General features: G+C 36.9%; 2 protein-coding genes across 2 annotated transcripts in view; both read left to right on the top strand.

The window, feature by feature from the left end:
* LOC127863242 (sentrin-specific protease 1-like) overlaps positions 1-24,344 on the top strand; it is a 289,205-nt gene that overhangs the window by 178,445 nt on the left and 86,416 nt on the right. The gene's annotated exons all lie outside the window — the stretch shown is intronic.
* LOC127863244 (uncharacterized oxidoreductase YjmC-like) lies at positions 696-14,528 on the top strand. Its single transcript, XM_052402635.1, has 12 exons — positions 696-876; positions 2,353-2,513; positions 3,055-3,162; positions 4,137-4,217; positions 4,439-4,500; positions 6,190-6,243; positions 7,105-7,203; positions 8,373-8,499; positions 8,871-8,995; positions 9,456-9,551; positions 12,820-12,927; positions 14,271-14,528. The coding sequence occupies exons 2-12, from the start codon at positions 2,354-2,356 to the stop codon at positions 14,316-14,318; spliced, it is 1,068 nt and encodes a 355-aa protein (XP_052258595.1). The 5' UTR covers positions 696-876; position 2,353; the 3' UTR covers positions 14,319-14,528.

Genomic DNA, 24,344 nt, shown 5'->3' on the forward strand with positions numbered 1-24,344 from the left:
CAGAACTCTCCAAATTATTCAATCGTTTCGCGTTGCAACGCTTTATAATTTATAGGTTTTCAAATCGTCAAAAGATACATATAATGGCTATATTGGACTATGGTAAATGTTCAGTAATAGTGTTTCCTCACAAATATCATAACTTAAACGAAAATTTGCGAATCTGAAACAACTTTTTTCAATTTTGTCAATTTACCAAACCGTGAAAAGATCCCTTTAAATTGATTTTTATGCAGATTCGTTCATACGACACAAAGACACTTATTTTGTTTCACGGATCATTTCGTAATGTTCAAACAAGTAAAATAGTATAAGTCACAAATCAATAACATTGCATATTATTTTATTATTTTATTAAAGGGATCTTTTCACGAAACGACGAAGATTGCTTATATAATGTATAAAATACTTAAACTGTGTATACCCGGAGGAATAGCCGTGAGGGCTAATACGTTTTAACTTCAGACTAACTCCAGGGGGTCGCTGGTTCGAGCCCTGGCTACTTTTTTTCCGTTTTTTAATTTTATTCTTGATTTTTTACTGGAGCTTTTGAGATCCAATGTTTACATTTATCAATATAAAGCATTTAATGACAAACTTCAAAATATGCCAAAATCTGTGAAAAGGCCCCTTTAAGCATAACTACACGCTATTTATCGTGTCTTGGTGTTGTACCTTTAAATCGACATTTGATAAAGGCCCAGTAGGGTAGAGTGTATGTAAAATCAGATAAAAATAAAACGTGTAAATATGCGCTGTTTGTGTAGTTAACGAGTATTAGGAATTCTCGTCTGCCAGCATTTGGCAAGTTAATTCTCGGAGAGGATATACGATTCGTGTCGTCTGCTTTCTTCGACTGACTCAGTGGCTGTACATGTACGTCTATTCACTTTTGTATATATATCATGGGCGTTAAGTCCATTAATTCATGCATGTATTTACTCTTGTGTATATATTTATATGAGTTTGATGTAGGATGAATCCTGTTCTATATTTATTGCATTATTTTGTCTAGCATGCATTAAAAGCTGCTGATAGCACAAGACTAGTTCTATGCTGGAGGTAGATGCAACCATTCGCAAAATTAGTATAAACATTTATGTTGAAATTTCAAGTAAATCGGTGTGCTTATTTTTGAACATGACAACTCAACATCTTCTACAGAGACCATTATGAGCTACCTGTATACGTTCATTTACCTGTTCACTATGTTATGCTCAGTCATGTTTTAAAATGAATTTCATTACGAGTGCCGCCCATTCTGTGTTATTGCGAACTGTTATGACCCTAGTATACTTTAAAACGATACTTCTACACGGTGTGTGATCGAAACGAACAGTTCATGATAAAGGTCATAAGCGCGCATTGACGGATATCTACCAAACTTGTCAAATTATTAAGGAAAACCATAGGTAACCTGATTCTTCTACGACCATCTTTTTGACAATTTATCATCTTCGTGTCACATAATAAATCATAATATTACTTAAGGCTAGAAATGACACTATAAAGACATATGAATGCAGTACAATTAGTTGAATACCGTTTGTATGTTCGCACTTTTTTGACCAAGCATACCATGTTGTGTGGCCTAAACGGGGTTTTATTAAAAATACGTAATAAATCGTCACAGCGCCATGTGATTGTGGTACCATAACACTTTTGTTCAATGTTCCTTTTTGTTATTATTATTTTATCTGGACCGCTAAATTATGTGCGTTCTATTTAGTCACACTCATGTAAGTGGGCTTAAATACATTTTTACTTAAAGAGACGTATTAACAGATTTTCGTATTTTTTACAAATGTTAAATATGTTTGCTAGCAAATATATTTTGTTTTGAATAGTCTTAGCTTATTATAACAGAGAGAAAAAAAAGTTGATAAAAAAGTATTGCGGTTTTCCGGATTCGAACTGGTGACCTCTGGAAGTATATTCAATCGCGCTATCTCTACGCCACGCAGGTTTTGATGTTAAACAAAAACCAAAGTAGTCGTTTTGTTCCAAATTATCGAGGAAAAGCGTTATAATAACTTTGTTTTACAGATTCCGAATGACGATAATCTATTAATGAACTAATATGTATACCAATTTTCATAGTCAGTAGTGTTATTTCGCTCGTTTAAACATAATTTACATACTTTTTGAATATTTGCCAATAATTGTAAAAAATGGCATGGTACCAAAATGTGAACAAGTCACTTTAAAAAGTATTTGAGTCAACCGTATAATCGCAAGGCGCCAGGCTCAGCGTCATGTCAACCGTATAGTCGCAAGGAGCCAGGCTCAGTGTCATACATAAAAAATATGCTCAGCTCTAAAGTTCAAAACACTGCATCCCCTTATAATCAGAATGGAAGGCGCCTTAGTGACGCTTCCGGAATTCCACGCATTCGTCGTTCGTTGCATGCGGGCCGCCGGCATAGAGACCGACGACGACGCCGGCGTGTTGGCGGACCTCCTGGTTTCTGCAGACTACAGAGGACATTACAGCCATGGCCTTAATCGCCTTGGTAACGACGTTTTAACGCTTTAAAGCGGTAGCATTTCGGGTTTTCTTTAACCGACGTGTTCATGTTCTACGATGCTTGTCGCTTTACATCTTTAAAAAGTGAGCAGCCCATTATAAAAGGTAGGAAACTGCCTTTAGAACACCTCTTCGATTTGGGTCGATGCATCGATAAAAATTACCCATGCTAAAGATATATAGGGAATATGCCGCGACATGTTATAAACTGTTTATGTGAGGTTTTGTGGATATTCATATATATATTCTTTTTATCAGCACCTATAGTGTGTTGTGATGGTAAATGTGTGCCGTTTTATTTAAATAACTTACAGTTTTAGTATTTTAGAAATAGTTATCAACTGCGTATGATAAATAAGTATGAAACGGTGTTTTTATATGTTCCTATATCATATTTCTGTATACATTGGCGCACCTTTTGGTGAAATGTCGTCATTCGCGTGATGTTGTGCATCGCATGTATTGTCGTGTACTCGTCTGAAAGGACGACATTCGATATTCCATGATGCACTAAGCGTATCTTACAGATATGTATATACAAGACGTGACTTCCGGACTTACAGCAACACGTGGCTCGCCCACCGTTGTCAAGGAGACGGTTGCTACAGCTCTCGTGGATGGAAACAACGTGCTAGGTATAAATTACAATGCGCTTACAATATTGACATTACAATCTTAACTTAAAAATAAAACTTTATACATATACTTTATCTTTGTCAATATGGCACTGACAATGATTTTTTTTACATATGTTGTAAGATTCAAACATGGGGTACTCTTGTTAAGGCTTTCAAAATTTATACAATAAGCTAACCAATGCTTTAATTTCCTTGATAAATTAATTAATATTAAAACGTTATCTGTATCCTATCGACATAATCGTGATACATTGCACAATCGACAATGATAGATTTGTTTGATGGCGACATTGTTTAGGTTATATTCAGTATATATGCTGAAGATATTATCTTCAAGATATAAAACTCATGACAACGAAATCAGTATGTACATTTAGGATATTTATCCACTGAATGATATCCTGGAAGTTACTTAATGTTATAACTTTTTTTATTAAGCACTCTCTATCGACTAATACAAATACAAACAACAATCGGGTAGTTGAATATCAAATCATCTGGACGAAAAAGTGTTGTATATAAGTCGATAAAGAATGATAATGGTGAACTTTTTCGGTCTTACTTGACCCATCTTATTTATTTCCTTGCAATTATCCTGCGAATTATGTTTTATTTTATCCCGTTCAGAGTCTCGACAGCTTTTCTCTTTGTTTCTATGTACTTGAACAATTATTCATTTTCTTTGTAATTTGCGATAGAAAAGCGGTCTTCATGTCAGAATCGTGTGTATGAAGCTCGTTAAGAACTGTAATTGACTAAATGTCATAGAACGCACATAATTGTGTAGGGACTAACTCCGACTTTTACTTGTTCAATACCGTTTGATGACGCACATCAAGATCTTTATTTTTCGTCGTTCACATTTTCACGATACAGCACAGCTTATAGCCCTTTCCAAAAAAACAACATATTATTTATGTTAATGATGCATTGTATAAGTGATATGATTTATGTTGTATTTCTGTATCCAGGTCCTGTGGTGGGACGATTCTGTACAGATCTGGCTATAGAGAAGGCAAAGACGGCAGGAATCGGCTGGGTGTCCGCTAGACGTAAGGCATGACACGAAAATAGTGATAATGACAATGATATGAGAGTGAAGATGGTGTTGATGACAACGATGATGATGATGATGATGATAATGATGATGATGATGATCATCATCAACATCACCATCATTGACCAAAATTGTGATGAAAATGGCATGACTTATAGTGTTGAAGAGAACCGTTGTTATGATAACGCTATTACTAAGGCTCCTGACTAATTTCAGACTCCAATCATTTCGGAATCGCGGGCTGGTATGGACTGCGGGCTTTGGAACACGGCATGGTGGTAAGGCATAACACAGGGGTGTGAAACATGGCATGGTGGTAAGGCATAACATGAGGGTGTGGAACACGGCATGGTGGTAAGGCATAACACAGGGGTGTGAAACATGGCATGGTGGTAAGGCATATCACGAGGGAGTGGAACACGGCATGGTGGTAAGGCATAACTCCGGGGTTAGGAACATGGCATGGTGGTAAGGCATAACTCAGGGGTGAGGAACAATGCATGGTGATAAGGCATAACTCAGGGTTTAAAAACACGGCATGGTGGTAAGGCATAACACAGGGGTGAGGAACATGGCATGGTGGTAAGGCATAACTCAGGGATGAGGAACATGACATGGTGGTAAGGCATTACACAAGGGTGATGAACATGGCATATTGGTAAGGCATAACACGAGGGTATTGAACATGGCATCATGGTGAGGAATAATATAGGGGTTATGAAATACCAGCGTGGTGTACTTGTCCACGTGCATTTTTTGCTAATTTCTTCCTTTATACATTTCACTGGACCCAATAAACTGTTGTATTTATTTTCTATGATTTCCTGGTATATATGAACGTCTAATGCAACATCCTTCTTATGTCCAAACAGCGATCAGTAGGCTCGATACAACTTCAGTGGTACACTCTATGATATACATGCATCTTGAATACAGCATACTTTGTAACAAGATGTGTTTGTGAAACACTATGTCCCCGTATATGACGTTTGACCTTGAAGGATGACCTTGACCCTTCACCACTCAAAATGTGCAGCTCCATAAGATACACATGCATGTCAAATATAAAATTGCTAGCTTCAATATTGCAGAAGTGACATTACATGAGCAATTTTGACCAATCTATTTGACATTGAAGGTTGACCTTGACCTTTCACAATTCAAAATGTGCAGCACCATGAGATACACATGCATGCCAAATATCAAGTTGCTATCTTCAATATTGCACAAGTACTCATCAAATGAGCGATTTTGGCCACATATATTTGACCTCTGACCTTGAAGGATGACTTTGGCCTTGACCTTTCACCACTCAAAATGTGCAGCTCCATGAAATACACATGCATGCCAAATATCAAGTTGCTATCTTGAATATTGAAATATTGCAAAAGTGTACATTAAATGAGCGATTTTGACCCATATATTTGACCTTTGACCTTAAATGATGACCTTGACCTTGACCTTTCACCACTCAAAATGTGCAGCTCCATGAGATACATATGCATGCCAAATATCAAGTTGCTATCTTCAATATTGCAAAAGTTATTGCAAATGTTAAAGTTGGCGCAAACCAACAGACCAACCAACCAACAGACCAACAGACAGGGCAAAAACAATATGTCCCCCACTACTATAGTGGGGGACATAATAAAAATGTTCGCGCACATTATATAGATAGCACAGCCCACTGAATGAACATCACAGGCAGTTGAGGAGTATAGTAAATATTGCACCCCAAATATAGTGATGCTGAAGACATACATTGCTCTTCAGACATACATGGCTCTTCGACATTACTTTTCGACATCACAGTTATACATAACACTTCCGGTGATGTTGATTGATTGTAAGGCGTGTTCACAAACAGCCTAAAATGTACTGTTGAGATTGATTTAATGTATGCCCATCTATCACCACGTCACATTTACGTGCACATACATTTTCTCTGTGTCTGTTATATTTTTCAGGGAATGGCGTTTACCAACACGTCACCTCTGATGTACCCGACACGAGGCAAAGAGGTATTGGATTAATAAGCATAATCCCAATTCTTATTTGTGAATTTTCCTTTGGTGTTAGAATGATAGTCTTTTTCGACACTGGTTATTATGACCTATTTCACTTTTTAGCTCTTATGAGCACAACGTGCTATGGTGCGTCGTCAACATTTGCCTTGTTAACACTCAAGAGGCCACATTAAGTGTCCGATCTTCGTGAAACTTGGTCCGCAGATCTGTCCCAATGATATCTTGGACGAGTTCGAAATTAGTTCCAGTTGGTTGAAAAACCTGCTTGCCAGTGGGCGGGTCATTTTTCCTTATATCGGCTATAGTAAAACACTGTTAACACTCTATAAGTCACATGTATTGTCCTATTTTCATGAAACATTGTCAAAACATTTGTGAAACATTGTCAAAACATTTGTTCTAATGATATCTTGGATGAGTTCGAAAGGTAGTTAGCGTGTGACTATGATAATAACTCTTTTCTCTTTAAAAGAATTAGTTGGATCGGGTCAGACCGTCGACTAGTAGGTCACGCGAGTTGTGTATCGTGTGATTTCTTAAAATTTGATTCAGCAATTGTAAAAATATTGCAAGATATGTACATGTTCAGAAAGGAAATTCATTTCTACGTTTAAATAAGACCGAGTTCATGGAAATCGCTGCACACTTGATGAAGTAATGGCTGTTCAAAGCATTGCACCCTATTTTCGGTTCATTTTGAGTTGAATACCTTGTATATATATAGATTTGACAGTGACAATTTATTTTTCAGAGAAGTTGATTTTTCGTTATAATTTTACTATTTTTCATTCAAAATGATGTTTTCACTAATTATTATCATAGCAACACGCTAACCACTTGTGCTCTCACTGACAGGCAGTTCTTGGAACGAACCCTATTTGTGTGGCGGCTCCGGCTAAAGATGGCGACAGCTTTGTACTGGATATGGCCACTACATCAGTTGCATTTGGAAAAGTAAGTCAAGATGGCCGTCATACAGAACATTCGTAAAAATATTATGGCTAGTATCTGTGTTTCTGTCATGAAACACTCCTGAAACTACGTTTGGTATATCCACTTTGTGCTCGATATTGCTATGACAAGTGCACATGCGTCAGATAAAAACGTAAGTAAAGATGCTATTTGCTTCGTATTTGATATGGCCACAGTTACTTTCCAAAAGAATAAAACGGTGTTGTTCATGGTTTGCTATATCTATTTATCAACTAAGTTGCGTTAAGAAAAGAAATAGAGGGGCCATATTTATTAAGCATTTTTTAAATATTTTACAATATTTGTTCTTTTTTTAACGTGTAACATCGAAATATACGTGTACTAAAAATAGCCGGTCGTCAGGATATACCGAACATCAGTGTTTTCAAACACGTTGCTGAAATGGTCTTTTTGTTGCTTACGGATTTGTGTTCGTCGATGATTGGGCATTTTAATGATGGTCAATGAGTTCTGTTTGTGGTTTGTCATGCAAAATTATTTCCCAAACCTGAACGACATTTTATGCCCTCCAACAAGGGGAACATATATTCGCAATAATGTATGTCCGTTTGAAAAAAATGCAAATTTCACAGTTAACATGTGTCCTCTTTTTATTTTCGTCGACATGTTTACAAAGTTATTAACTTATAATTCAACACAGGGCTGTTACTGGGAAATTTGCATTTATATAAATATAGGGAATTGATAACGAAGTAAATTCTAAATACAAATATGTGTACATGTTACGGGCGAATGTGTTAGACTCATTGGCGAATTCAGTGGGTATTGTTAATCAACTATTTTTCAATTAACCTAATCTGGGAATCAAATAATTAATTGAAAGATATACTCATATGATATCATACTTAAAGCATGCACAAGCTTAGTCCCAGTTTTTATCACAAATTTCGTTCTTATCATACCGTTAACCCGTCCGACCCAAGGGCGAGTTATCATAGTTGTAATCCTGTCGAAGTGTTACTAGTCAGCTATTTTGGTTGCAGTCAAATAAATTGAACTCACTCATTTTTAATAATTCCTAACTAAGTTCATACAGAAAAGTTTTATTACAAATACAATGCAGATATTTTGACAGTGTCTAGCATCGATGTAATCGATCGGTTTGATGACGTGGTTAATTTTCTTTTCAGGTCGAATTAGCAGACCGGGTCGAGAAGCCTATACCTGAAGGATGGGCTCTGGACGCCGAGGGAAGGGCGACGACTGACCCCAAGAAGGCGACAGGGCTGTGCCCCTTGGGCGGAACGGAAGAAACGTGTACGGGGCTTGTGGATAACTACATTTTTACTTAATGCTAACCTGCAGTCAATTGTATGGGTTAATATTTTAAAATGTGTACTATAGGGTCACTAAAATGAAATAAAAATATTTTTATAATGTTCCCGCAGGATCCATAATACCCTATAATAAATTTGTTGTTGTGTTTTTCTCTCTTTTTTTGCTAAGCCAAATTTTTTGATGGCATCATCTTTAACATTTTTAACAAACAAAATTAATAATAGGAACAACATGGAGGCGGGCTGGCCCTTTCATAAACACACGTGACTGTCCCAGTTTATGTTTTCGGTATGCAATAACACGATAAGTTTATAAGTGAAATTATTACTCTCAAAACCTATCATTTGTAGCTGGCTACAAGGGGTACGGGCTTGGCATGATGGTGGAGATATTCTGCGGCATCATGAGCGGCTCTCTGTACGGGCACCACGTCCGGAAGTGGAAGGAGGAGAAGCCGCTCACGGAGGCGAATCTGGTAAGAAGCCCAGCTGAATTGCTAGAAACATAACTGAATTGTTAAATTGTTAGAAACATAACTGAATGATTATCCGAAGATTTAAAGTGCTGTTTGGCGTGTGCATCTCCTTCCACGCCTGAGGCTGCATTATGTGTGGACCCGGATTGTGTCCCAGCACTCCAACCGAATTTACTTAATAGACTCGCGAATGTGAGATGAATTTTGAATGATAGGGAGGCCGGAGTACCGGAGAAAACCCTACCTGTCTGGTATTGTGACCATCAAGGAAAGTCACATGCTTCCGGAAACGGAGATATAAGTCGCCTTGTTAAGAAGCGCATCTATCATCCACTGTGTCAACTGGACAGCCAGTACTGAGCAGTGTATGTTGATGGCGTCACAGCTGTCTGTTTCTGCTACAATAAAAGTGTATATCGAAATGTAATTTCCCTTTAATACTTAAACATCTGTCACACAGGGCCAGTGTTTTGTCGCAATCAACCCAGCGGCGTTCGAGGACGGGTTTGAAGATAGACTCGGTGAATTGATACAACACTGTCGGAGTCTGCCCATGGTAGGTATTTCTTTTTTGTTTCGTGTGTTTAGAGGAGCCCTTCAAAATGATATTTCATACTTATAATGATTGTAATGTCTCATTAGGTATGACTGGGATATGTACGTAACTGTACCATTGATACAAACGCAAATTACTTACTCAATTGACGTCAGAGCTCTCATGCGTTATTGCGTGTACAGAACTATACTATAAGTACATGTATAATTAATAATAGTAATTATAAAATCATTTTTTATTCGACGGATTTTAATGCTTTTATTTATTTTGATTGGAAAATTGTTCATAAGAAACGAATTTTTGGGGGCATATTTGTGTAAACTACTTGTGGACTTGAAATAATGGAGCAGTGGTGTTTATAAGATGCGACTTTAAGAAGTAAAGGGTCAGAAGACAGCCTTCTCTTGCATCCTCATAAAAAGTTATACCATATCGCCTATATAAACTTGTATTTGAAGATTTCAATCTCGTATTAACATAAACTCATCAAATATTAAAAGTACATCAGCATAGTTCCTCAAATTTACCCCGCAATACAATTTTCCGATATCATTATTGTTAGGTAATGTGTGAACTCATTTGAGCCGGTTTCTGGGAAAACCCGGGCTAAATGCGTGGCACGTGTGTGAAGTGTCGTCCCATATGAGCCGCGTTCTGAGAAAACTGGGCTTAATGTATTTGCGTAAAGTGTCGTCCCAGATAAGCCTGTGTAGTCCGCACAGGCTAATCAAAAAGGACACTTTCCGCTTTAATTGTATTTTTCGTTTAAAGGAAGTCCCTTTTTACCAAAAATCTAGTGTAAGTGGAAAGTGTCGTTCCTGATTAGCCTGTGCGGACTGCACAGGCTAATCTGGGACGACACTTTGCGCACATGCATTATGCCCAGTTTTCTCATAACAAGACACATTTGCAGTCAGCACAGGCTAGTCATGGACGATACTCTCCGCCTAGACTAGATTAGAATTATGAAAATACTTCCTATAAACTATGAATTCCATAAAAGCGGTAAGAGTTGTACCTGATTACCCCGTACGGACTGTACAGGCGAATCTGGGAAATACTTGACGGACATGCATAAAGCCCGGTTAAGCGCGGCTCAAGTATTATTTGTTTTGTGTGCCGATGCAACCGCCTCAGCGTTGCTTCTATGCTGCGGAGTTTGTACTAGCATCGTGCAAACATGCCTCGTTGGCAACATAGCTATGAATATGCAATTACTACATGATAAGAATGTAAGTGGTCACGTCGGCGTAGTGGATACATGTATATTGTCTGTCGACAGGTCCCGGGGTCGATTCAACCACTTGGATTGAACTCAAGACAGTTTTTGAAATCACCGGGTTGGATTGATACAAAAACGGAATAATATGGAGAATTTCATTAATTGATGCAAATTATTGAAATGTATTTCTGCCTAATATACATAATAATTGAAATAATGGGTATCATAAATTTATTTTCACAAATATAAATAACATGAATTACTTACAACATATTAGTGACGTAAGTTTAATATTTGCGCGTTAAGCTATACACAAACGGACACATGTCCGTATTTCGGGAAATGAATTTGGTCCAATTCCATCTGTGTATCAAAGTAACATACATAAATACCAGCAACGATCACCTGACTCCAGATAAACGATAGCAGTTTCGCGGCAATCATTAAAGCACTAAATCAGTGCAACGCCGTGTACAACGTGACTCCGGAAATGTGTCTGACATACACTTTGACGCCATTAACGAATTATTACATCCGTATCGGCATTGCGTCGGGTTTAGGTGACAGGTTTCCGCAGTAAACGTGTCGCTTCCCACAAGTGTTCAGATGTTTCCCGGATATGTGTATTGGATCTTTCAGTGACCGACTTCCCGTTGCTGACCAGTGATTGAAAACTGCCATTAAGATAACGGCTTGAAATGTTTAACTGTAGTAAATAAATATTCTATGCACATAATATCGAATAGAGGTAAGCAGAAAGTTGCGTTAGAAAGTTATATATAAATGAAGAATACCACTCTCAATATGTTGAATTTTTCCATAACCAGACGACTATAGAATGAAGTTTTGAAGTGAACAACGACCTAACGTTTTAGCAAATATGATAAAACGAAATGTGCTTGCCTCAGCGGCTTCGTGAAAACAGGCTATTGAGACAATAAACGCATACACAACTAGAAATGGCGCGACAGAGGCCGACGCGTATCCCCACGCCGCATGTTGTTAGTAAAATTAGTGAAAATCTTTGACCCGGCCCCACCCCAAACCCCATAACTTTTGACCCAGGGTTCAGATCCAAATTCCAAATAGTGCACTGTCGCACATTTGCTCATAGCTACCATGTGTGTTAGTTTCAAGGTTCTAGTGCTTATTGTGTAGGAGGAGATAGTGGCCAGAACGGACGGGCGGACAGACGGCGGAGATAACCACATAATCCCCAAGCTTTTCCGAAAAGCATGGGGATAAATATACACTCAAGCAAAGCATGCTTAAACGATTATGGTTAAGCGTTAATGAAAGATAGTTCGCGCGATAATATGAAAAAAAAAACGCTAATAAATTGGTTACCGGTATGAAACATGTACAAGCAAACATGTAAGCATTATCAAACTTTGTCTTATGTGGTTTGACATTGGACAAGCCGAAGAAAAAAAGTCAATTTTTCCTAAGTGGAAAAACCGGTATGAAACATGTGCAAGCAAACATGTAAGCATTATCAAATTGTGTCTTATGTGGTCTTGCATTGTACAAGCCGACGAAAAAAGTCAATGTTTCATAAGTGGAAGATTGCCATTAGCGAAAATTTTGGGTTTATCTGAAGATTAAATTCTCAGTGGGGTCCAAATAACGCTTCTGCGGCGTGAGTAATAAATCAGACATGGAGCGTGACAGGAGACAGATTGTGCTAATATGGGTTGTATCGAACACACGAAATGGTTACAGCAATTGATTGACATTCCGCAGTTATTTGGCCAGTCGACAAAATGGCCAGGATGTTTGTGTTTAGGAAATTTAGTTTTAGTGATTTTTTGTAATAAGGTCGCAGGCCCAAACCCAGGGTTTTGAAGGGGGGGTGCGAAATTTCCCATCAAGGATTGCTATTGAGCAAATAAGTGGTGAAGTGGGTAGGTGCCCCCCTCCTGCAATCGGGGGATGCGGGAGGGTTGGGGGTTCTCCTCCTTCTAATTGATTCACGGGGGAGGGAAGGGGTATGGGTGGGATTGATATGTACATTGAATGGTGAAAAGTGTATTTCCTTCACTACAGAGCGGAGAGGATCCCGTGTTAATAGCAGGCGACCCGGAACGGATCCACATGGCCAAGTGCGACAAACAAGGCGGCATTCTGTACCACCCTAACCAGATACAAAATGCTGTAAGTGTATAGAGATTATGTTTGTGTTAAGGTCACTTTTGTGATATAACGCATTATATATGGTAGTTTCTTGTTGAGTCGTTGGTTCTTTTAGAGTCATGGTTATAGAGATCGCATAATTACGTGATAGAAATTTTCCACAGTTTGCAGTCGTTACGGAAAAAGTTTTGACCAGGTCACCATCGTTTTGCTGATCAAAAAGGCGACAAAATAGGTTGATATTGTAAGTCATCATAGCTCTTATAAAATATTTCCTCGGTTATAAATTGTTCATATAGTGTTCTTAAGTAACACAAAATCGTTTATTTATGAGTATTTTCCATACGACATCGTCGGTTGACATTTTTCACAACAAATTAACCTACTCTGCAAGGTAAGTTTTAAGGTATGCAAATCTTGAAATTGGAATACCCAATCAGAATGCACGGCTCAACAAGAAAACATTTTCAAGATGGCAGTTTGACACTATCAAGACATTTGATTAGTTATTATTATTACAGACGATAAACATTTGAAATAAAAAAAACAAATATAAAGACCAAATGTTAATAATGATGTTATAATGATTTATAGTCATATATTTATAAAATATCTGTGATGTAACCACTTTATGAAAATTACCAACGACTCAACACGCATATAGGATAACTGGAAAGAAAAAATAATGCGTCAATGATCGCTCTGGTTTAACATACAATACTTTGGTAACTTGCTAAAAATGTTTATTTGCATAAAGTGGAGGGCAGGTTCAATTGCCACCCGAATCACATCAGGTACTTTGGAATTATGGTCCCTAAGGTATTGTTATTAATTTCTTTGTGTACTTACATTTTTCTGAAGCTTTTATCAAAATCTAACAGATGTATCTACTTGAAAGTCCATTAAAATCTTCTTTGGGGAATGTGCAATTCACAAGAACCATAACTATTACACTTGCTCCCCTGTTTGAGTAACTGTCCTGTGTTTTTTGTTCTTACATTTTTCCGTAGCAGCCTTGAAAACTAACCGGGGTTTCAACTTAAAGATTAATAGGAAGACATACCTCATTATGGGTATGTGTAGTGCACAAGAACTATAACTCTTGTCTCCATATTTTTAGACATATTGCATTTTTTTATTCAAGTTTTGATTGGAGCATATCTTGAAAACCAATAGAGATATCAACATTTAACTTCATAGGTAGGTCGATCTTATTAAGATGTGAAATGACCAAGAAGCATTACTTGTTTTCCAATTTTTAGAGATATTGCCCTTATTTTATTTTTTATCTCGCTCAATGTACGCACAAAAACGTAGCGCTATTTAAATATTAACCAACTTATCTCAATATCTTTCTATTTCAGAACGAGATAGCCAGCAGACTGAATGTAGCGCCGATGAAAACACGTTGATATATTGATGATACCTTACCTTCAGAACAGCTATTGGGAATACCACATAATACAAATTAATTATTTATAAGATAGTGCTGTTTCAAACTAGTTTTGTCTGTACGAGAGTATTATGAAATGATATTGGTGTATTTTGTCAGACTACACGTTTTTTCTGTATGCAGTGATCGATCTATTGAACTAAATAATTACTTTAAATATTGAGCATTATAGCGATCTCTGTAGTGTTCAGCCATTTAGCCTTATTCTGTGAAAACTGGGATTAATGTATGTGCGTAGTGCAGTCTGCACAGGCTTATATGGGACGGCACTTTCCGCCTTTACTGGATTTAAAGGGGCCTTTACACAGATTTTGGCATATTTTGAAGTTTTTCATTAAATGCTTTATATTGATAAATGTAAACATTGGATCTTAAAAGCTCCAGTAAAAAAATCAAAAATAAAATTAAAAAAAGGAAAAAAGTAGCCGGTATCAAGGCTCGAACCAGTGACCCCCGGAGTCCTGGAGTTAGTCTGAAGTAAAAACGCACTAGCCCTCTCGGCTCTTCCGCCGGGTATTCACGGTGAAAGTATTTTATACCTTATATAAGCAATCTTCGTAGTTTCGTTAATTTAAACGACAACAACAGATCTCTCCAAATTATTCAATCGTTTCGCGTTGCAACGCTTTATAATTTTTAGGTTTTCAAATCGTCAAAAGATACATATACTGGCTGTATTGGACTGTGGTAAATGTTCAGTAATACTGTTACCTCACAAATATCATAACTAAAACGAAAATGTGCGAATCTGAAACAACTTTTTTCAATTTTGTCAATTTACCAAACCGTGAAAAGATCCCTTTAAGGTATGAAGGGACTCTTTCAACGAAAAATACCATAACATAAGATGTCGTCCCTGATTAGTATGTGTGGTATGCACAGGCTACTCTGGTACGACAATTTACGCACATTTACGCCAGTTTTCAAGAACTATGCTCTTCTGATACTGGAGGAACTTGATCCGAAATGGAAACACACTTAACTACAATCCACGTATTGATGATATGCTCTTTGTCCTCATACTGTAGAGGAGAACAAGAGTGAAACTGATATATGCTACCCCATTGTGCGCTTTGTCAATATGTGTTTGTTGTGTGGAAACGAGGTATTATTGAAAGGGCAATAACTCCCTGAAACTCGATTGAGTAGAATGACACGGAAATGTGCGCATGTCGACCGTGTGGGGAATCTGCTCCTGTGATAACAAACCTTAACACAAGATCCTAGGTTTGTAGTCCTGCGATCTTCTACCGGAGGTAGAGTCAACCCGTATCGTATTATTCGCGTAAGTAAAATACTACGAGAGCCCCCACCCTTGCAGACTGAGTTACAGGAATCTTAACGTGTAATGAATTACGTAAGCAGATTATAAACACAAAAACAACAACAACAAACGTGTTTTTTTTTTCATGTATTGCGCAAGACTTCGAGCGCAACTTATTAAATATGAATTAAATAAAAAATGTTACGATCAACTTTTTTTCGGATAAACTTTAGTAGCTTCACGATACGCTTAAGGTAGCGCACCCCTAATGGGCACATATCCAAATATAATTTAATAAAAAAATTTCCTAATCAGCATCATTTCACTGAACTACATGCAAATTAGTAGGTAGGTTTTCCATGCTTTTAAAAAAAATATACCGATTTTTTCAAAACCACACTCACGCTCGGCTTTTGTCCAGTTTATTTTAACCTCTGGGGTATATAAAAGTTCCATAATTCATTCAGATTTCCAAATATGGGCATGCAGTTGGTGTGTACAGATGCAGTAAAGGTGTTTAAAGTTTAAACAAGATGAAATAAGTATTCTTTTACAGACATTTATTTTTTACAATTTTTTATCTATGGAATAGCGCCATGAAAAGTAATTGATTTCAGCCAAGTAAAAATTGGGTCGGTTAAAAACAAAGTGTCATAAAATTCGAAATAGTATCATTTAAGTTATATTTTAAACTTATTTTTTTAGAAACACTATATACAGCAAAAATACCAAGAAATAGACAGATTTACCGTTTACTTTTTGAAATAAAAATAAAAATGCAGCATGCATCATTCGTATTTTCAGCAGTAATTTACCCATTTTAGCCATAACGTTGTTTTAATTTTAAAAATTGAAGGATGTTCTTAAAAGTTTCAACATATTTAACAATAAACATAGCGTATATGCTATATTAAATCAAATTACGTTAGAAAAGAAATAAAACGCGTCGCAAAAAGTATGCGATGTCGGCATTATTCGAACCTGCGCTGGAAGATCCCAAAAGATTTCTAGTGCATCGCCTTAACCACTCGGCCACGACAATTTCACAACAGTCCAATCTTAAATTAGATATCCATAAGTAAACAGGTAAAAAGGCTCATCTATCTTTGAAGTAATCGCGAAATCGTATTTTTCAGATGATAATTGGATCAAAGTCAATATTTATAGTGAAAATAATGTATTCTAAATGAATTAGGTAAACACATTTCAAAGTTTGAAAAAAATAAAATGCATCTCTCGGAAATAACCGATCATTTAAGATCGGCAATGATCGTAAAATAAATCGCGGGAAATCATTAGAGGTGCGCTACCTTAAGATACATTTTTGGTAATCTAGCAGTTATAATAAATGTAACGGACATCACTTTTCGACACATCCATGTCATTGAGTAGAACAATATTTAAAATAAAATATCGACAGCTATTTTTCATTCTGAAGAAGTAGTTAGTCTGTTTCGAACCTTAGATGGTTAGCATGAGGTAGGTGTATAATACCATACACAAGATACATTTTATTTGTATTTATATCGGTCAAAGTCCAGGTACCATTACAAGATAATGTTATATGTATTTATTTCGGTCAAAGACCAGGAACCAGTACATATTGTAAACTTTTTTGATTTTTGAAAACAATATATTTATACATGTGTTTAAAATATTTCAATGAATAGCCCTTCTATCTTTTGCGTGATAAAGTGATCTTATGGATCATCTGGGAGTCCTGTTCAAGCATTGCCTTCCCCGTATAGTCTGGGCTCCATCCCTTTTCACTACGCAGTTAAAGAGGCAGGGAACCAGACATTCCCCGCATCGCTCTTTTGATTTCAGCTGAACCAAAAGAGCGATGCGGGGAAGGCAATCCTTCAACAGGACTCCGAGATGATCCATAAGAATCTCCTGTTTGATCTGTTTCAGACGTCGCATGATATATTTATTGAGTTTTCTTAGAAGACCACATGGGACACAAACAGTGAGAACAATAATGTTAAAATTCTATAGCACCTACTCTTTCGACACTTTAAGTTACTGATAATGTTTTCAATACATTTATGAAAGGTGATAGATACCTATACGACACAGTAACTGACAGCTACGACTCCCATTCGTCGATAGTTTAAAAAGAAATTCCATCATAGTCTACAGTATGTCTTTAAAGTTTCTGACCGCTAAGCACGCTGATAATGATAGTAAAGTTTACGTATTTTCCCACAGGTAAACGGTCCTATACATGTACAATTGTGTGTGTACGATTGAAGTTAAGGATAGAATGCAGATATATTTTTAGAACATATTGCATTAATTAGACCATTTACCTGAATGGTAATTATTCATTAATACATTTACTTTGTAGTCATACAAGGCCACTGTTACAAAAGGCGAAACTTAAGAAGGCATATAAAATTAGTCTGATTTAGCACCCACCATGAGAACTGCAGAGAAACAGAGCCGTGCTGGGGAACATATGGACTGCAAACCAATCTGTAAATGGAGGCATATACATGATTTGTGAATATGAACAGGAACAAATGACGTGTACTCATTTGGCCAGGTGTGATACAACCTTACGCAACCCCTCCCCACCCACCCCTACCAAGATCATTGACTTCGTCATAGATTGTAAAATGGAAAACCATCTGAAAAGAGGGGATAGTAGTCCAACATCGTGTAATTATCTAGAGATTGAATTCTCAGTTGGGTCCAAATAACACGTCCGTGACGCCATTTATTAATCAGTCTTGAAACGTGAAATAAACGAGATTGCGCTAATATAGGTTATATGGCACACAGAGGGCGGTGACCGCGGTGACCGCGATGGATTGACGAATAGCATTCAGTTGGGTCGTTATAGATTTCCGGAATGCCTTTCTTTGAGATTAAGATACATTTTAATGAACATGTGAAGAGGTCATTGCTAAGGATTTCTCATATTATTCGTACACGCGAAATACCAGTCGGCAAATATCACAACAATGCACATATATCATTACGGTTACCAAATGACATCTTTCCGACTTAAAAACATAACATCACATTGAACTAGGTCCAAACATAACATCACATTGAACTAGGTCCAAAAACACGATTTAAGTAATTGTGAACCGTATAGATAGTTTTGTACAGTCGATAGCATGTGATGCATCTGGGGTAAATCAAGAAGACTACACTACGTTCGTACAAAGTCTATCGAGTAAAGAATACCGGTAGAGCCTCGCTCTGGGAAAAAAGGGGCTTAATGCACGTGCGCAGTGTCATCGCAGATTAAACCTGGAAAGTCTGCACAGGCTAATCAGGGACCTCACTTTAAGCTTTTATTTTTTAATTCCTAATATAAACAATCCTTGTTACAAAATATTACGATAATAACAGAACTTTTCAAATTATTCAATTGTTTCGCGTTGCAACGCTTTATAATTTTCAGGTTTTTAAATCATCAAAAGATGCATGTAATGGATATTTTAGAGCAACCACAAATGTTCAGTATTACTGTTTCCTCATACATATCATAACTAAAACAAAAATTTGCAAATCTGAAACATGTTTATTATTTTGTCAATTTATCAAAACGTGAAAATGTCCCTTTAAAGTAAGCCTCTTTTTTGCGAAATCATTTAAGGCGTAAAAATGTCCCTGATTGCACAGGCTAAATGGGACGACACTTAACGCAAATGCATTAATGCCCCGTTTTTATTGAGCGAGACTCAATTATATTTCATTCACACAAAGCGCGTTTGATCATAAACGCTATTACATGAATATCTTACAAACAAACAACTTTTCAGTGACATATCCCGATTGGTCATAACAAATGGTAATATCTTAGAATGATTTGTGTTATACTTGTGAAAGAAACTTTATTACATCTTTATACATAACTCATAGGTCAACCCCTTGTTTATTCGTCAATTATATACATTGCTTCTCACCTCAGAAGAGTTGTAGGACGTCCTGGTTGGCCAAAAGAGGGGGAAGAAGCCAAGGCTCTGGTCTCAAACTGGCTGAATTATTTCCATATATATTTACAGCTGGCACAAAACGTGGGACCCTGATGTTACGCGACGAGGGCTGAACGGAAAACTGTCGTATCTCCTCCGTTATTCAATATGAGTTACAACAGTCTTCTGTTCACCCCTTGATTTGTCGTCCAACAATACGTTACCAATGTAAACTATTATGGGAGATCACTCGCCAATGTTTTTGTTGAGTCACTTGCTTATGTTCTCATTAGTGGTGCGGTTGCTCAGATGTAACTTGATTTATATTAGTGTTTGGGTCTCCATTCTTAAGCCAGGCGATTGCGCATGTGTCTTAATTGGTGAATTCGGTGACGCCAAAGGGTCATCGTCTGATTAGGAAACCAGTAACCAATACTACGAAAGTTCGACAAGTCCACATCTTTGCGACCAATAACCATTTCGGTGTTCGAAATCTCTTTTACCGGACATTTGTTTCAGTACTAAATTAAACATGAGGGCCATGATGGCCCTGTATCGCTCCACTGTTTTTTATGCGAAAAAAAAACGTGCAATGCGCATGGGTTGAAATGTACTCAAGCATGTGACTTTCTCTTTCTATCCCTCGTCCCACTGGGCGCTTAAAAGTTGGAAGGGTGAGCTTTTTTATATATGGAAAAAGTTACTACCGTGTTAACTAAACAGACTAAAAAGCCCGGGAATTGTTGCACAGGTCCTTTGCGTATAACGTAGGTACATTTATCTCTCCAAAAGATATTGTCGTTCTTTCTATTTCACATATTTTTAGATGCTGAAGATCAAAAAGGAAATGATCAGGTAGGATAGAAATAATAGTGTTTAAAGGAGAAATTGCTCATCTCGAGCAATTTCTCCTTAAATCACAATTATTTATAAAGTTGTCAGCTACAAACCCGTAAAATCCTGTTAGTGTTTGGTAAAGGGTTAATAATCTCTGGTTCCTTCTTAGAGCCTTTCACACATTTATAACAAATACAATAGTAGCATCCTTCTTTGTAAAGAATCATCTCAAAATATAATTAACAACCCACACATCCCTAAGACCAACAGGCCTGAGAATATTATGATAATCTAAAGATTATTTCTTTATATTTATAAATGTATTTAATTAAGTAATACATTTGACTTCTAAGATCAATTCATAACTTATTTTAAGAAAATTAAAAAATGGTCAGAAATATATATGGATCGTTGAGCAATTGACAATCATATCCACATTTCATGAGTCACGATTCACAAATGGAACAATGAATGATTAGTTATTAAAAAGCAGCATATACGATAGTTTAGAACATTGCACTTCATTAATTCAAACACCTTCTATTGGATACAAAGTTGAGTTTACCATGCAGTATCATATATTGACTTTTCTTGAAATAATTATGTTCATGGAAGTTGTGTTTTTAAAATCAATAAGATATTATTAAACTGGTTTAAATACTACAAAAAAGACATGAAATTAACATGTCATCCGAAATATTTTTATCCGGATATATGTTCACTTTCGACATATTTAAATAAAACCCGACTTTTTTCAGTTTATAAGAAAAACATTCATAAAACTTTTTCTTACTTTAATTCCTTTGTAAGAAGTCACCATCTGATCTAAAATGGCACTAAATGACAGGGTTTTATCTCATGTTTACAAGATGTTGTTGTTGTTGTTGGTCACAGCCACACGGTCGCAGTAATCTCCCCTCGTAAACGTCATATGTTCAGTTTTGTGACCCTCAGGGCAGGGTCAAATTTGAGCCCAGGGGAATAATTTAACAAATTTGATAGAGGACTATAAGATATCACTACACACCAAATTTAGCAGCCCTAGGCTCTATAATTATGAACAAGAAGATTTTTAAAGTTTGCACAAAATAGGCCTCATTTCAGCATATGTTCATTTTTGTGACCCCCAGGGCAGGGTCAAATTTGTCCCCAGGGGCATAATTTGAACAAACTTAGTAGAGAAATATTAGATGTCACTAAATACCGAATTTGGTAGAAATAGGCCCAATGGTTATGGACAAAAAGATTTTTAAAGTTTGCACAAAATGGGCCCAATATAAGCATATGTTCAATTTTGTGACCCATAGGGAACGGTCAAATTTGATCCGAGGGCCTTAATTTGAACAAACTTAGTAGGGGACTATTAGAAGTCATTACATACCAAATTTGGAAGCCCTATGCCATACAATTATGGACAAGATGATTTTTAAAGTTTGCACAAAATAGGCCTTATATAAGCAAATTTTCAATTTATTGATCCCCCCGGGGCAGGGTCAAATTTGACCCCAGGGGCATTATTTGAAGAAACTTGGTAGAGGACTATAAGATGTCACTACATACCACATTTGGTAGCCCTAGGCCCAATGGTTATGGATGAGAAGGGTTTTAAAGTTTTCACAAAATAGGCCTTATATAAGCAAATTTTCATTTTTTTTACCCCCCCCCCCCCCCGGGGCAAGTTCAAATTTGACCCCAGGGGCATAATTTGAAGAAACTTGGTGGAGGTCTATAAGATGTCATTACATACCAAATTTTGTAGCCCTAGACCCAATGTTTATGGACGTTAAGATTTTTAAAGTTTTCACAAAATAGGCCTTATTTAAGCAAATTTTCAATTTTCTGACCCCCAGGGCAGGGTCAAATTTGACCCCAGGGGCAACATTTGAAGAAACTTGGTAGAGGACTATAAGATGTCACTACATTGAAAGCACTATCCGACTGTTTGCTGATGACACCAAGTTGTTCAACTCAACTGAAGTGCCCTTGGACAATGATCAAATTCAGAGAGATACTGATAGACTTTCCCAGTGGAGTGATACATGGTTATTTAAGTGCAATACTGCGAAATGTAGTACTCTATTATGGTATACATAACCCGAATATGACTTACTTGTTAGGAGAATGACCTGATAAAACAGAAATACCTAATAATACCCAAGATTGTGACCTTGGAATACTTTTTTCTACTGACTTGAAATTTAGTGAGAATATTAATAAATGTATTAACAAAGCAAACAGCATGATTGAGCTTGTGAAAAGAACTTTTCATTACATAAATACAAAAAATTTAGAAAACTCTATAAGGGCTTGATAAGACCGCATCTTGAATATGGAAACTTGATATGGCACCCTAGATTTATAAAAGATATTGAAAGTACAGAGCGGGTACAAAAGAGAGCAACCAAGCTAGTCCATTGTGTGAAACATTTACGGTACCCAGAAAGATTAAAAGTTTTGAAGATTCCAACATAAGCATATCGTCGTTTTCGTCGGGACATGATTGAGGTCTTTAAGCTGTTGCATGGCAAAAAAGATATTGAGTACATGTGCACTAAGATTTTTGACAATTGGTTATGGACGATTTTTTTTTTTAAGTTTTCACAAAATAGGCCTTATATAAGCAAATTTTGCATTTTTTGACCCCCCGGGGCAGGGTCAAATTTGACCCCAGGGGCATAATTTGAACAAATTTGAAAGAGGTTCACCCTAGGAACATTCCTGAGAAATTTCATCAGGATTGGACCAGTAGTTTAGGAGAAGAAGATGTTTAAAGAAAAAGTTAACGCACAGATGCACGCACGCACGACAGACAAAGGACCATGACATAAGCCCCGCTGGGCTCTGGCCAGTGGAGCTAAAAAAAACTGTAAAGGACTGTCGCCTCCCGAGAAGGAAGGCAGATTAAGAGGAACGTTAATTTCTGCGGTTTCCCAACACAGAGCGGAAAGGGCAACGTTTTGGTAGCAGACGAACCGGTGCGGATACACCTGGCCAAGTGGGACAAACAGGGAGATTTCCTGTACCAATCCCAATCAGATAAAGTTGACCGTCCGTACATAGTTGAAATTGGTTTCCTTGATTTCTGTGTTGTGATAAAACGTGTAGTAATCGCTGGACATGGAGATCATAAGCATTTGCATCATCGCTTTAAAAAAATAGGATAACATGAAGTATGTGGTCTTAAAGAAAGATCAAATGCATCATTCATTAATTGCAAAAGCTTTAATTTGAATACATGCGATTATGAGGAATCCACTGTTAGACTGTTATTTGAATGCAAACTAACGTTTGTTTCCACATCAGATACTTATATTGTATTACCCGAAGGAATGCCTTAACGTGGGTGCTATGAGGGTACATATTGCTACCTGATTGAAGGGTTACCTCCCTCATCTCATGAAGGCATGACAAAAGGGCCAATGTATTGCTATTAGAATTTTATAACAGCTAATTTGTTTTTTTATAGAATCTTCTGAACAATAAGATAATTTTATTTAATAATTACTTGTGTTAATGACTAAGTATTTAATGAAACAGGGCCTAAAGCATATGCGTAAAGCATCGTTCCGTACTTGCCTGTGCTGGTTAATCAGGGACGACAGTTTCTGCTTTTATGGACTTTTTCATTCAAAGGAAGTCTCTTCTACACAAAAATTAAGTGAATGCACAAAAAGTCCTCCCAGATTAGCCTGCGTATACAAGAGCAAATAAGGGACGACACTTTAATCATATGCATTAAGTGCTGCTTTAACAGAGAGTGGCTCACATGCATTCTTCATCTATAAATGATTATTGAATATCATCCACTGTTGCTTGAATAAGACACATTAAAATACTATGGACATACAGTCTTGGTCATTTTGCTATATCTGTGTAATGTTAACTCATTTGAATGAAACTATTCAGATTTAAACAAGACTATTGCCAAGCAATAAAAGTCCCCTACCGGCTC

The sequence above is a fragment of the Dreissena polymorpha genome, unplaced genomic scaffold, assembly GCF_020536995.1.
Source record: "Dreissena polymorpha isolate Duluth1 unplaced genomic scaffold, UMN_Dpol_1.0 chrUn003, whole genome shotgun sequence".
Classification (NCBI taxonomy): Eukaryota; Metazoa; Mollusca; class Bivalvia; order Myida; family Dreissenidae; genus Dreissena; species Dreissena polymorpha.

Bases quoted from the DNA above. Each gene is read 5' to 3' on its own strand.
- LOC127863244 (XM_052402635.1), top strand. From the start codon at position 2,354: ATGGAAGGCGCCTTAGTGACGCTTCCGGAATTCCACGCATTCGTCGTT. The intron at 4,501-6,189 runs GTAAGGCATAAC...TATATTTTTCAG, and splicing joins CTTTGGAACACGGCATGGTG to GGAATGGCGTTTACCAACAC. The intron at 8,500-8,870 runs GTACGGGGCTTG...TATCATTTGTAG, and splicing joins GGGCGGAACGGAAGAAACGT to CTGGCTACAAGGGGTACGGG.